The sequence below is a fragment of the Pyrus communis genome, chromosome 17, assembly GCF_963583255.1.
Source record: "Pyrus communis chromosome 17, drPyrComm1.1, whole genome shotgun sequence".
Taxonomy (NCBI): domain Eukaryota; kingdom Viridiplantae; phylum Streptophyta; class Magnoliopsida; order Rosales; family Rosaceae; genus Pyrus; species Pyrus communis.
This window is the reverse complement of record NC_084819.1, coordinates 1,775,563-1,790,292: the sequence shown is the minus strand read 5'-3', so window position 1 is coordinate 1,790,292 and position 14,730 is coordinate 1,775,563. Positions and strand designations below refer to the sequence as shown.

Here is a 14,730-nt window from a genome sequence, read left to right as displayed (position 1 = left end):
CTTAGGTTCGAATCTCGTGGATAACGAATTCGATACCAGATTAAGCTGCTCATTGTATGGATTAGCCAAATTCCTCATTCCCAATATCGATGTACTAAAAACAACATAAAAAACAAAACAAAAACTCCCCCTTCCCTTAATGTAAAAATATCAATGTAATAAAGACAAAAAAATTTCACGTTGCCAAGAGGGACCTTTATACACTAGAAGTACTCTAAACCTCATATTTAAAATATAGAGAAATACTATTAAACTATAATGTAATAAACGATTATCTTTTACACTATATGTGAGGTTGACAAATGACAAATCGTTGTCCTTAATGGATGGTTGGAGTATTTCATTATATTTGTTAGTATTAATCCATGATATGGTGTGCCACGTACGTCTAGGATCACCAAGTTGATTATGAAGAGTTGAGTGGGTTGATGAAGTTTGAAACAACTATTCCTCAGAAGATTTTAGACATGCATTTCCTTCTTGAGCACGTAGGGGAGATTTAATCTGAACCATTCATTTCAACCGTAAGACATCTATAAATTGACTCCCTCATTAAAAGAGCATGTATTCGCACTTGACTTGAGAGTTTGGCTATTGGTTTGTCAAGGTTAATCTGCAGATCATGGCTAATCAAGGTTATTGTGTGGTTTTACTATCTCTTACTTTGTTAAGTTTGGCTATTCATGGAAGCTTGTGCTTCCCTGAAATTAATGGAGATAACAATGGCTCTCCAAGTACCACTGCTGGTAAGGGAAAAAGATGGGCAGTTCTTGTTGCAGGATCAAATGGTTACTACAACTATAGGCACCAGGTTTAAGCTTGTCCAAAATTTTGATTATTTATAGTATTATTAGTAAATTATTTATCTTAGTTATGTTACAAGTAATAAAAATTAGGGTTACGTCTTAATCTTTTATCGTTCCATGCAGGCTGACATATGCCATGCGTACCAGATACTTAAAAAAGGAGGACTGAAAGACGAGAACATCATCGTTTTCATGTACGATGATATCGCGTACAACTCGGAAAATCCTCGAAAAGGTGTCATCATCAACAAGCCAAACGGACCTGATGTTTATAAAGGAGTTCCCAAGGTTGTAACTAATGTTCTGAGTTTGATTTTTAATTTCTAGCTGGTTAATTTGTTAGTTTAACATTGTTTAATTACCTGTAAGTATTTTTTTTTTCTAATGCAGGATTATACAGGAACTCACGTTAACGCACGCAATCTCTATGCTGTTATTCTCGGAGACAAAAGTGCTCTCACCGGAGGAAGTGGCAAGGTTCTAAGTAGCGGTCCGAATGACCATGTTTTCATATATTATGCAGACCATGGTTCTGTAGGATTACTTGGTAATTTGTAGCTTTTTTTTATTTTAATTTTATTAACTTTGAAAATATATATTTAGTGATCTTATATAGTCCCATAAATTCAGTAAATTTTGTTCTTCGGGTTGCATATAAACAGTATATTGTGTTCAGGGATGCCTAGCGATTATGTTTATGCGAAAGATCTCATACGTGTACTACAGAAGAAGAATGCTTCTAAAGGTTACAAAAGCATGGTGAGAATTTTCACTTGAGTAACAGTCTTACTGAAGTTTTCAACTCTTTTTTTGATGATTTTCATGTATTTTCTGAGGTTTTGATGTATTTATGTGGAAAAAAAAAAAATTAGGTATTTTACATTGAAGCTTGCGAGGCAGGGAGCATGTTTGAGGGCCTCCTTTCAAGTAATCTGAATATTTATGCTACCACCGCATCGAATGCAGAAGAGAGTAGTTATGGAACATATTGTCCCGGTGACCTATCAGTTCCTGCCGAGTTTGATACTTGTTTGGGAGACTTGTATAGCATTTCCTGGATGGAGGATTGGTAAAGCGGTGCCTTTCTTTATGAAAATGCTGTTCTAATGAAACAGAGTACATTATTTTGCCAGTTTCAAATACTTTTTCGATCAAATGCTCATACTAATTACTTTGTTGTTTTGGTGACTTTTGGACCATATCTTCACATTTGAGAGCAGTGACATAAGTGATTTGCATAAAGAAACTTTGGAGAATCAATATCAAAGGGTAATATTTTGAAAATTTCTCGTATGTAAAATATTTATGGATATCATCTCTAGTGTTGGTGAAATTAGAATAATATGACCATGTGACCATGTCGATTGAATTACAGGTTCGGAGAAGAACAATTAATTCGCATGTTATGCAGTATGGAGATATGAGTCATAAACCGGAGCTCCTCTTTGCTTACATGGGTGTAGATCTTTCTAATCGTAGCCTTACTTCCACCAGCGATATCTCTTCACCTTCATTCTCAAGGGCTGTTAACCAACGTGACACGAAGCTCCTCTACCTTCAGCAAAAGGTTTCTGCTCTTCTTTTATTCTGAATTCCAAACTTCAATGTGTTTAATTTTCATGTACACACATATATGTATTGATTAGTACATGCCAAACTCTCCGTATAGAGAACTTTTCATATGTTTTTGACAATTTGTATTTTTCGTTCTATATGTTTCAGCTGCAAAGAGCTCCTACTGGATCTCAAGAGAAACAGGTTGCTCAGAAGCAGCTGCTGCTTGAAATTGCTCTTAGGAAAAACGTGGACTATAGCATAACGAAACTGGGCGAGGTTTTGTTCGGACACGAGAAGAGCTCAAACGTTTTAATGAATGTTAGGCCACAGGGGCAACCTGTGGTAGATAATTGGGACTGCTTCAAGAACTTTGTAAGTTCATCTCCTCTAATTCTATACATCAAATCGATACAGACGACACGCAAGTGAATGTGCTTCTTTGTTCATATTTTTGAAGTAAATCAACAAGTTTTATCTCCGAGATTATTAATTTTGAGTTCTTTCCATGCAGTTGAATATTTATGAGAAGTACTGTGGACATTTATCTGCATACGGAATGAAGTACACGCGAGCTATAGCCAACATATGCAATGCTGGGATTACCACAGAGAAAATGGTTGCAGCATCTGATCAGACTTGTGCCTAACAAACCCAATGTCTAGAACTTCCTTTCTGATCAGACAAATGATCAATACATGTACGTGTGATGCGAATAAGAAAAAAGAAATAATACAAAATATTTTGGGAAATTGTCTTGCAAGGCTAATCATAGGGCAGACCTGAAAGAACCTGAGGTAATTGAACATCCTCTGTTGAAGGTATATGCCTTCATCTGTCCCCTGCAGATTCTCAGAAATGGTCTCTGGACTCCGATGGGAGGTATTCGCGCATTGTCTCCTCATACGCGAGGATTTCCAGTCTCATATGTTCATCAAATATATCATATCTTAAATTCAACTAATCAAAATACAATACTAGTTCCAAACTAATTTCAGAATCACAGACAATCATCTAATTCTCCTCCTCTTCAAAGTTCTGGCTTGCCTTCCAACAGTTCTCACCTTGCTTAATTGAAGACGTCTAGAACTTCTCACCGTTCGAGACCTGCCCACAACACGAACAGACCTTCCCCTAGACTTTAACCTTACATGGCGATGGCTGCGAGTATCATGCCTACTTGAAGGGTAAATCGAGCTCTGCAGCCTGTCCTTTCTTCTCCTGCTGACTGACTTCCGCTTTCTACTGACGTTTAAGTTATGATGGTTATCCCACAAGTCATTTTCTTCACTCGAACTGAAGCCTTGTTCTATGTCTCGAAATTGGCGGCGGCGGCGATGGCGGTGACGACGTCGGTCTATCCTCCTAGTGTTCCTTAGCTTGTACCACAAGAAACAAGTAATATCTTCCAATGCAAACCAATACGTCTCACATGCAGCCCAACACATTTTACATAGGCTCTTTCCAACGCATTGGAAGATTCCCAGCTTGAATAATAGATAAAAGAACAACAAAGCTGAAAGAAAATAAAAATATGAGTAATTAAGCAACAAACCAACCCTTCTGAAAGTGAAGCTCAAATTTAAATGCTCTTCGGAGATAATCTTCGAATCGAAGAAAATAGTGGAATTAAGATTAAACTAATTAAAGAAGGAAGAATTACTTATGTAGCAGAGGATCGATATCATTAACAGTCTCAATAGATTGGAGACACAAAGATGCTCAATGAAACAAATCAAATCCCAGGGTCCTGAACAAACATCCCTGCGGAATCGAAAATATTATAGTATTAGTTGTGAAGTATAATCCAAAGGTAAATTTAGCATACAGTCACATCATCTTTGCTTGAATATGAACATATGCAAGCAGAGAAGTGTTCATCTTCCCATCTTGCAAAGGAATACTTCCCCTTTCGATCTGCATCAATGCCTACGAGCCTAACGCATTGTCCACTCAACAACCTCAGAACATAAAGTGCCTATCAATAAGTAAAAATATGAACGCCAATGGCAAAACAAGGACATATAAACTTAAACTTCATGTATAGCATATCTGTACTAGCATGAAGGGCATTACAATATTTAAGAAGTGCATTACGAAGAAATTCCTTCTGCCAACAAAGTAATTCACCAAAATATTTTACCATCTAAGTAAGTTTACGAGAAAATGGAAAAAAAAATGTTATACAAAAGAGACTTATAGGAAGCCTCCGAGTCAGTGTAACAAACAAACTACTGCAGATGAAATGAAGTCAGCATCTATTCCGGCAAAGGTGTAGGACATAAAGCATCATACTAATTTTTTTTCTGAAATTAGGTCATCTGGTTGGTTGAACAGAACATGGTCAAGAATAAAGAGAACAATACAACTTACTCGCACGAGGTATTGAACATAGTCTTAAATGGAGCCAAAAATGCTTTCTCAAGTAGATCGCCGACCCCATTTGCAGCTTTACTAACGACATCCCCCATTACGATACCAAGTTCAAATGACTGTGTTTCCTGCTGCCAACTCCTTTCCAATCGCACTGTGACAAGAAGTCGAACGTTCTTAAGTTAAAGACCAGAGCCCTAGTTAGTCACAACCAAGATCATACTGCACGAATACCAAAAGATCCAGTTACAAAACCAAATTCCATTTTTCTGCTAAATTTTCTGGTAAGTAATAATGCAATGACGGTTACAAATATGAAGTTATCAAATAGGAAATACATACTACTTACGTCTGTCTACTCCATTCCAACGAAGTCGGAGATAAAGTACTTGTTAGGATCGGAGACCTTCTTCCAATCTTCAAGCCTGCTATTAAAAAAACAAACCCACCAAAATCCACGTCAAATACATACTACTCAATCCGGCATAACCTAAAATTTTGATGGAGTTACTCATCCATAATGTATAAAACTAACATTTTCGGACATGCCAAATAACTGTAATTTCATGATCCACATAACAACCCAGTCCAATCAATTATATTGATGTAGGAAAAGGAAAAGTACTTAAATTTGAAAAACTAACAGAATCGCCATCTAATTATCTAAACAGAACTTTGACTTGCCAAAAAAAGAAGAAGAAGATGTACGAGGAAGAAGAAGAGGGGAACGATATCTCAGATGTGTAGGGTTCGGTGTTGGGGCGTGAACAAATTACAGATAGGGGAGATGATGCTTGAGAGTGCGTTACAGAGGACAGAAGACGGATATGTGCCATCCGACTTCTAGAGGGGCGGGAGTATAATTTGAAAATGAGAAATTTTATTCGTATCTAACCAATTATATTAGAGTGAATCTCAATTTACTAACTGAAATTTCGTGGTTTTCAACATTGGTACATGAAATTTTTTTTTATCTTAGAATCATACCTCCAGTTTAAATTTTGGGATAGTTTCATACATTCATTAAAACTTCTATTAACTGATGATGTAGCGTCCACGTAGATAATAATTGAGCGCCATGTGTTAAGGCCCACTTCAATATTAAAAAATTATAAAAAAAATACAAAAAACCCGCTCGTCGTCTACCTCCCCCAACGCCCTCCCTTCCTTCTTCCCTCTCTGCAACCCGCACCCCTTCCAGATTTGGGTAGAAAATTCAAACAAAACCCAAACAGTTGTACTGATACTAAAATGCCTTCGTCTTCCATGGAAGAAATTGAAAATTTAAACCACCCATCAAAGCAGAAAATTACGAGGGAGAAAATCAAATCATTACCTGAGACCCGACGAGAGAGATGTTGTGCCTTGGCTGATTATCTTCACCAACATACAAACCCACAGTTGAATAGTTTAAAATACAAGAAATAAAGACACCGAGAAATTTACGAGGTTCGGCAAAAACCTGCCTACGTCCTCGGAGAGATATTGCTCTTCACTATGAGAAAAACAGTACAAGTTACACATGAGTTAAATCGACATAACCCAATCCCATATCCCTTGTACACCCACTCACAGAATTTTCCCAAGAGCCTCACTCTACCCCAAGAGTTCTTTCACTAGAGACCTTTCACTCTAGCTCTCTTGATTTCTCTCACCCGTGCCCATGGTAGAGCCAAATGCTCTCACCATCTCTTTGGATGCTTTTTCCTCTTCATCCTTTTCTCTCTTCATCTACACCTCTCTCTCTACAACTCTCCCTATAAACCGAAAAAGAGCTCTCACGGGTGTTGAAGACAACCAAACTTTTCCCTTTTACTTTTCCCTTTTTTCTTCCCCAAAACAAGGAAAGCAACAATGATTTTGTCCACCTTATTATTTTATTAGCCGAAAGTGGATGTGAGTTGGCCACTTGGCCACATATTCCAACAAGAGATGCCGAGAGACGTAGAAGAGTGCAAGAAGATGGGAGGATTTTTTTTTTTTTTATCAGATCAAGTTCTAAAGATGTTGGTAGGGTAGCTCGGTGGTGTGCGAGGGGAGAGTGAATTTCTTGTTAGGGTTTAAGAGAGAGTGGTTTTGGGGGTTTCAATTCGAACCGAGAGAGACTGTGCTCGCGAGGATATATTTGTTATTTGAGAACATAGGATAAGGAGGAATGGAGAGAAGGGAGGGAAGGGTGTGGGGGTTGGGGTGCAGGATAAGGAGGAGGAAGAGGAGGGTGGGGGTTAGGAGAGGAATGGTGAAGGGGGGATAAAAATGGGGGAGAGAAAACGGAAAGCCGAAGAGGGTGTTGCAGGTGCAGAAGAGAGAAGAGAGGGAAGGGGTGCAGGTTAGGGATGGGCAAATAGCCATTGGTTATGGTAACTGCGGTTATCTGTTTATTTAAATTTGACGATTACAGTTATGGGTAACCATTTAGAAAAATAAATGGTTATGGGTATAACCGTTTACCTGTGAAATTTAAATGGACGGTTATGGATATTACTCGCGGTTATAAATGGGTACCCATTTAACCGTCTATTTTAATATATGTAAAACAAAAAAAAAAATTAGTTTCTAACTAGGTTTAGTATCCCGAGATATATTTGGTTATAAAGGGCCATATAATATATATATATATATATGCCTCACTTGAGAGGAAAAATATAATTGATAAAACGGGCTAATGTTTAATATATGTGATTGAATGTGCTAAAGTATTACAATGTTCGACAATTTTGTTTTGGAGTCTTTTGGAGCTTTGACTAATTCAAGATAATGATTACCTTGAGCATTTAGAAACATGTTATTATCAGATAATACGTACCTATATATATTATTAGAGTTGTTAGAGATTGAAATGAAACGGGAGTCATGTATTATTCTATTTATTTTCTTCACTAGTATCAAATAAGAGAAATGAACGTAGAGAGGGACAAATGAGGAAAACATGATTATTACTTTATGTTTTTCATCTTTTTGTATTACCCATACGATACAAGCATACGCTCTTTTAATGCAATATAATTTTGACTTCTATTCTTCCACTTTCCACCCTTAGCCATATGTGGTTGTTTTTTTTATGTGGGCATTCACACCAATGTCACAACAGAAATCATTACTTGAATATTTATAGTCTCAACAACTACTAATGTTAGTAAGAAACAATTCAAAAATTAATTACAAAAAACAAAAAGGCACAACTTTGTATTACTTGTAGGGCAAGTAACCCCATTATTTTTCTTAAAAAAGGCACAAGGTACGGAGAAATATCATCACAGTAATTCTCAAGCCTATATTTTCTCTTTATGCAACTCCACCCCTCTCTCTCTCCTTTAGTTAATTTAGGCCACAACGCATTGTTAAACACACTCCTGACACTGAGCTAAGAAACTGAATGCTTGTTTACTACAAAGTCATTCACAATATTCATCAAGCAATCCAAGTAATCTATAAAACATGGTTTCAATTTTGATATTTTTTTTTTAGCAATGATTGCTTGAAACATTCACCATGAAGCATGAACTCTAATTTTACGTTTTTTTTTTTTTTTTCAAATTATAGATTCAGCTTCAATTTATTGTTCTTATAATTATGGTGAATTGAATATGTGTGAATAAGAGAAGGAAGAAAATGGGGTTTTTCAAACCCTACACGCATGGGAGCCGCAGCCTGAAGCCGCGCTGCCCGAGCCAAGTCGTTCCTGTTCCAAAATTCTAAGGTCCAAAACAAAGTCGTTTTACATCACCTTTCTTACAGACCTAAGCTGCCTGCAGTCGACCCGCAATCCAATTGGGCATATGCACCAAACCGTCCCACTTGTTTTTTTTTTTTCTTTTGGGCCTTATTTTATTTTTGGCTCACATGAAATAACAAGCCTATGGGTTAGGTCTTGTTTTTCATTTTTCCTTCTTAGCCCAATAATTGGGTATATAATTTGTTAACCCATTTACTTCTCCTTTGTTGCCCAGCAACCTAACAACCACTCTTTTGGGTCTGCAAGCCACGATAGCCCCATATTTTGGGTCGTCATTCATTCTTTTCGCACATAGGTCCTAAAGCTATTCTCGTTCACTACATATGTATATTGCGTTTGTTTACAGGTATCATGAACCTAGAGTTCGTACTTAAACTTGAACTTGAAGTTTTGAAAATAAGTGCCGTAGAAATTCGAAGTTTCATAAAACAATACACCCGTAAAAATCCAGAGTTCTTGTAGGTGATTTATTAAGATTACATGTAGATGATACTTTTAAAAACAACTGTAAAATTTAGTTTGTGCAAATTACTTTATTGTCCATAATTTTATTTTGTAATAGAAGACAAAAATATTTTTTCACCCTTTTATAGTTGACAAAAAGAGTTTCATTAATATGTGGTTTAAATTAACTTCTTCCTTACAAATCTGGTATGTGTAAATAAACTAGCTTGAAATAGGTCCAATTTTATAGAAAGAGATCCTCTCCAGATCTTTTCCACCAAATTCATCCAATCAATCAATTCAGGCCCTTGAAATTTAATCCAATGGCTACTAACAGGGGACCCCTTTAAAAGTTATAATAACTTTAGCCGTTGAACTAAATTTCAAGGATCCGAATTAGGTGATTGGGTGGATTTAGTGGAAGAGATCCGGAAATGATCCATTTCCCAATTTTATGGCCTAACAATTAGATTAGTCCAATTTTTAGTTATTTTTTTATTTAGGTCCATGAATAGGATTCCATGTGTCAACACTTTTTGTTGTTAGGTTATACTTTACATTGTGATTACTATTTTACTCTACTATAGCTATTCAATGGAAAAAGAAAAAAAAAATGATACGATCGGTACTTTGCTAACTATTCTTTCTCAAAATAATCGCTAAAAAGATAGCGACTATTAACAGAAAAAGTCGCTATCTTCTTACCGATCCCTCCTTTTTCAATTTTTTATTTTTCGGTTTTTTTTTATTTTTTTATTTTGTTAATGTTTTTTTTATTTCTCTTACCATAACAACAAATTATCATATTCGTGTTTTTCCAAATATATTTTTTCCGTGCAAAATATATTATAATTCACTTTTAAACACTTGTAGTCAATGATTTAAAACCTAAATTTAAAGATATTTTTCTATTTTCTCACTTTAAGAATCAATAAAAAATAGTTTCAAGACCTAATAATCGGTAGGATCACATCCAAAGGTTTTGCAATATTTTCCTTAACTCCAGCGCAAAATATTTCTTAAAGCTAAAAATTTCAAATTTTTTTTTTCACAAAAAATTGTGTGCTATAAGCCAAAGTTAGAGTCATTCTATTCGCACCAAATATTTCCTAAAATTAATTTAGGACATTTCCAAAATTTCAGACACCTATAAATCTCTTGGGGGGCCTCGCTATTAGTTATATTATTTTCTATTTTTTTTTTTCAACTCAGGTACCCTATTAGTCGACATAAACCCAGATTTCAGTTGATCTTTTACAATCTAAGCTACCTATTATATAAGTACTTTTATAATCTAAACTACATGTCATATAAGTACTTGTACAAGCTAAACTACCTATCATATTATAATATTAGTCAACGTAAACTTAGATTTCAACTGATCTTTTATAATCTAAACTACCTATTATATAAGTATTTTTACAGTCCGAACTACCTGCCATATAAGCACTTGTACAAGCTAAACCACCTATCGTATTGTAACTACCTATCATGGTGGAATAAGAAATTTTACATAATTCTAACAGTAAGATGTAGTCTTCCATCTTGGTAATGTTAAAAGCCCCCGAAGCTAACACAATCAATGTCAAAAGCATCTTGAGCAATTACTTACGTAAGACAATCAATGTATAATACTCACGAATCATGTAACAAATACTAGCAAAAATGAAGCTTACTGTTGTAAACGACTCAACGAAAACATGTAAAATTACTTATAGTTCTCATAGCTTCATGCGAATTCAAATTCAAATTTGGATACTAATCTGCAAGAATCGTGAGGAAAATTCAAAACATGAGCCGGATAGAGTTTTTTATTAAACCATGAGATTTGATGAGTAACTTCTTTTTTTTTTTTTTAATACAACAATATATTTTACACTAAAAAAGATGAGAGTTTTTTTATGAAATGATAAGATTTGATGTGTAATTTAAAGTTTCATGTTAATTATGGAAGAGCCATGATAAAACATTCAACGACAGTCGATGCAATTTTGTTTTCAAATTATGGACACTTTAATTGCTCTACGTATTAGACCCTACCTATGAATGTGCAATACATTAGACCCATATCAAAACATACGGATCAGGATTCTCTCCTGAGCAAAGGGTGAGGATCCTCTTAACCAAGCCCATCGGGCTGTTGAAATTTTATCCAATGACTACAAACAGAAGGCCCCTCTAAAAGTTATAATAATTGTAGCCGTTGGATAAAATTTCAACAGTCCAATGTGCTTGATGAGGAGGATCCTCACTGCGGGTTGCAAAGGAAAGAAGGAAGGGAGGGGTGGGGGGAGGTAGAAGACGAGTGGTTTTTTTTTTTTTTTTTTTTGTGTTTTTGTATTTTTGAATTTTTTTAATATTGAAGTGGGCCTATATTGACACGTGTCGCTCAGTTATTGTCCATGTGGACGTCCCATCATCAGTTAACAGAAGTTCTAATGAAAAACTTAATGGATGTATTGAACTGTCCCAAAATTAAGACTTGAGGTATGACTCTGGAATGAAAAAACTTCATGCACCAAATGTTGAAAATCATGAAACTTCAAGGTAGTAAACTGAGATTAACCCATTATATTATTACAATTGGTGTACCGACCTTGTCCCGTCACACTAAAAAATCTCAAGTGGAAAAGGGTTGGTTGGGTTTTATTTTAATTTTTTTAGTGGTGTTATACTCACCCCGTTGTCTTATTTTCCCACCCATCTTATATTCTCACCCTGCATAAAAAGTGAAAAAACACATAACTCTTTCCTCACCCACCAATATTCCCAAAACAACCCTAAAGAATTTTTTTGTTAGATTTAACAAAGATATAATTTTAAAAAGCAATTATTATTAGACCTTAGTTTAGTTACAGCAATGGAGAACGGGTGCCATTCTCGCTGACATGAATTTGTATCATCTCTTTACACCTAGCCAAACCACCATCGGCACCCTCAAATCCTCAGCCCAACCGCACCATTCCCCAAAACCCCATCTCAGACATACCAACACCCTCAAAACCACGCCACATCAACACCCAGTTTCCGCCTAGGTCGCCAACCATCGCAACACCACCACACCTCAAAAATGCTTCAGTGCAGAATCTCTATCATTATCCACTTTAATATAAGTCTTCTATGAAATCTTCCACGAAATCCTCTGGGAAAACCTCTTGACGAGAATTCTAACAATTCACTCAATATTATGTTCGTCTTCCTCCACTTTGGTTCCTTGACAACCAAAAAATATGAAACAGTAAATGCAAGGATGGGAAAACCAAAAACCACCAGGTCCTATTGCAATGACTGATACAAGTACAACTCCTGACAAGGATTTTTCATTGTATTGGACTCAGGTTATGTGTATTAATACCGTGATTTATTTTGGGAATGCCAATCCATACGCACGCTATGAATATTTCTGAATTTTGTGCTACAATAAAATGAAAAGAAAAGTTAAAAACATTCATAAACCAGACGAATAACACTTACCCGTAGAACCCCCTACCAGTAATCTCCACAAGAACACTTGCCTTCTTTAAAGTGATGAAATCTACTAGCATCAAGTACTATGATCTCTCGATTTTTCTATTAGAGATATGTAGTTAATAGCACCATGACAATCGATACAAACCCGCAAATTCTTCATAATCCTTACTTGTACACCCTTAGGAATGTTCATTAAGGCAAAAGCAATCGCCAACTTCTCACTATGATGCTTTAGGTTTCAAAACTTTAAAGCGTATAACTAATAATTATGTGACAAAACTTGATTGGTTGGTCTTTAGGTATTTGGAGGTCATTTTACAAGGATAAATTTGTCCATAAATATATTATTTTCAAACGGGTAAGAAAATAAGACAATGGAGTGTGTTTACTAACACTTTTTTTAGAGCTTTCATGAAAAGGGTTTGGGCTAATTTTATTTTAACAAAAATTCATGCTATAAACTTATTTTTAATGAAAAATAATTAAATATTAATGAAAAACCCTTAAATTTTAATTTAAAAGAAAAGGCAAAAGAATTTAAATTTTAATGAAAATGACACAATTTTAATATAAAAAATTAAAAAGAAAACCTAATGCCAGGACCCGTGTATCCATCACAGACACTGTTTTTGAAACTGAACATTATTTATGAAACTGAACACTATTTATGAAACTAAATGGTACTACACTATTTATTGGTCATGTTTCATAAATAGTGTCTAGTTCTTGGTCCACTTTCATAAATAGTGTCTAGTTCTTAGTCATGTTTCATCAATAGTGTCTAGTTATGAGATTCAGTTTCATAAATAGTGTCTAATTATTGGTCCACTTTCATAAATAATGCCTAGTTCTTGGTCAGATTTCATAAATAATGTCTAATTATTGGTCTAATTTCATAAATAGTGTATAGTTTAATTTTATAAATGGTTTCCACCTATAGTTTAAATTTAGAAATAGTATCTAATTCTTAATTTCATTTCATAAATAATATCTACTTTTGGTCTAGTTTCATAAATAATGTCTGCAAAATTGAAAAATAACGCAAACTAAATCGATAATGTCAAATACAAAATATCCATCAAATAGTGAGTGCACATATAAAGCTTTCGATCATTTTAGTCTCGGATACTAATTATTTAATTAATCATGATGGCAAGGTCATGCAAGACCCTAGTGGAATAAGCAGGAGATCAAGTTTTGTTGCATTCTCAACTCCTGAATTAAATAAAAAAATTCTTCATCGTTAATGATTTCCAAGCATTAGTGGAGATCTGGTTTGATGATAAGAACAAGTTGGAGATCAGGTTTGACAAGAAGTTGTACCCAAAACAACGCTTTTGCCGCTTTTCTTACTCTTGCTTTTAATTGGGGTTTTTTTTCTAGTCTTTATCGTTAAATATATATCCACTCATAAAGTGTGTGAAATTTTTTATTTTTTTTTATTTTTGTTTTTTAAATTGAAGAAGAGAGGGAAAGAGTGTGAGAGAACCTAAAAGTAAAGAGAGGGAGGAGAGGTATATTTTTAATTTTTATTTATTTTTTGATTTTTAATTGTTGTAAATTAGGAATGTTACGTGAGATTCAAACAAAAACCAGCAAAATTCTTGTTCTTATCACCAAGCCAGATCTCAACAGAATCAATGATTTTTAATTCTATCATTCGACTTTTCTGTTTACTCACAAAAAATGTGGGTGATTTGAAAACGTGACAAACTTCGGATAATTTCGATCATGACTCATCCATCATCTAACTTCAACTTAAACAAGATATGAAATTTAGGGATGAGTACGGTTTGGTTTAGTGCGATTTTGAAGCCAAAACCGAAATGAAACTAAACCGTTTGGTTTGGTTCAGTACGGTTTCAAATGGTTTCGGTTTGGTTTTTAAGAAAAAAATGTACAATTTGCAATTTAACATATTAATAAGCATTTCCCAATAGCAATAAGAAAAGGACATTTGTTATGTAAACAATTAGCATGTTGCATTGTGATGTTAAAACATGTTTGTGCAACAAAAGGGTGTCCCTTACAATGTTTATCATAAAACAAGTTGAATAAATTTGAATTCATTAAACGTGAGCGAAACTTTCATACTAGAATATGTGATATCATGCTTCAAATGAGTAGACTTCATTAGATCATTGTTCGACTCTTGATAACAAGGTTAGTCCACCCTTATACATATATGTGTGTGTGATGATATAAAATAACAAAGGTCCTTCAAGTTAATGAACCAAAGAAAGTGATGAATGATGACATTCTAGTGTGGTTGAGTCCATACTAAGTGTATAAATTCTAACAAACAACCAATTAAAACATGAAATCTAATATGGACATTTAATTAAA

At 34.8% G+C, this 14,730-nt stretch overlaps 2 protein-coding genes across 4 annotated transcripts; one reads left to right on the top strand and one right to left on the bottom strand.

Annotated features, from left to right (window-relative positions):
* The first annotated feature begins 587 nt into the window (after positions 1-587).
* LOC137721870 (vacuolar-processing enzyme-like) lies at positions 588-3,027 on the top strand. The gene is made up of 9 exons (XM_068460898.1): positions 588-811; positions 930-1,094; positions 1,197-1,353; positions 1,483-1,565; positions 1,679-1,875; positions 2,027-2,075; positions 2,182-2,373; positions 2,529-2,735; positions 2,875-3,027. The coding sequence occupies exons 1-9, from the start codon at positions 623-625 to the stop codon at positions 3,007-3,009; spliced, it is 1,374 nt and encodes a 457-aa protein (XP_068316999.1). The 5' UTR covers positions 588-622; the 3' UTR covers positions 3,010-3,027.
* A 329-nt stretch (positions 3,028-3,356) lies between these two features.
* LOC137721871 (uncharacterized) lies at positions 3,357-6,091 on the bottom strand. Of its 3 annotated transcripts, none has more exons than XM_068460900.1 (5): positions 6,070-6,091; positions 5,083-5,161; positions 4,734-4,887; positions 4,024-4,124; positions 3,357-3,876 (listed from the first exon to the last, which is right to left on the bottom strand). In XM_068460900.1, exons 3-5 carry the CDS (start codon positions 4,829-4,831, stop codon positions 3,371-3,373), a joined length of 705 nt encoding a protein of 234 aa, XP_068317001.1. In that variant the 5' UTR covers positions 4,832-4,887; positions 5,083-5,161; positions 6,070-6,091; the 3' UTR covers positions 3,357-3,370. The 3 variants fall into 3 exon arrangements, with proteins under 3 accessions (XP_068317001.1, XP_068317000.1, XP_068317002.1); XM_068460899.1 differs by having other exon boundaries at positions 5,083-5,158; XM_068460901.1 differs by having other exon boundaries at positions 4,734-4,955; positions 5,083-5,158; positions 6,070-6,090.
* Positions 6,092-14,730: the final 8,639 nt, after the last annotated feature.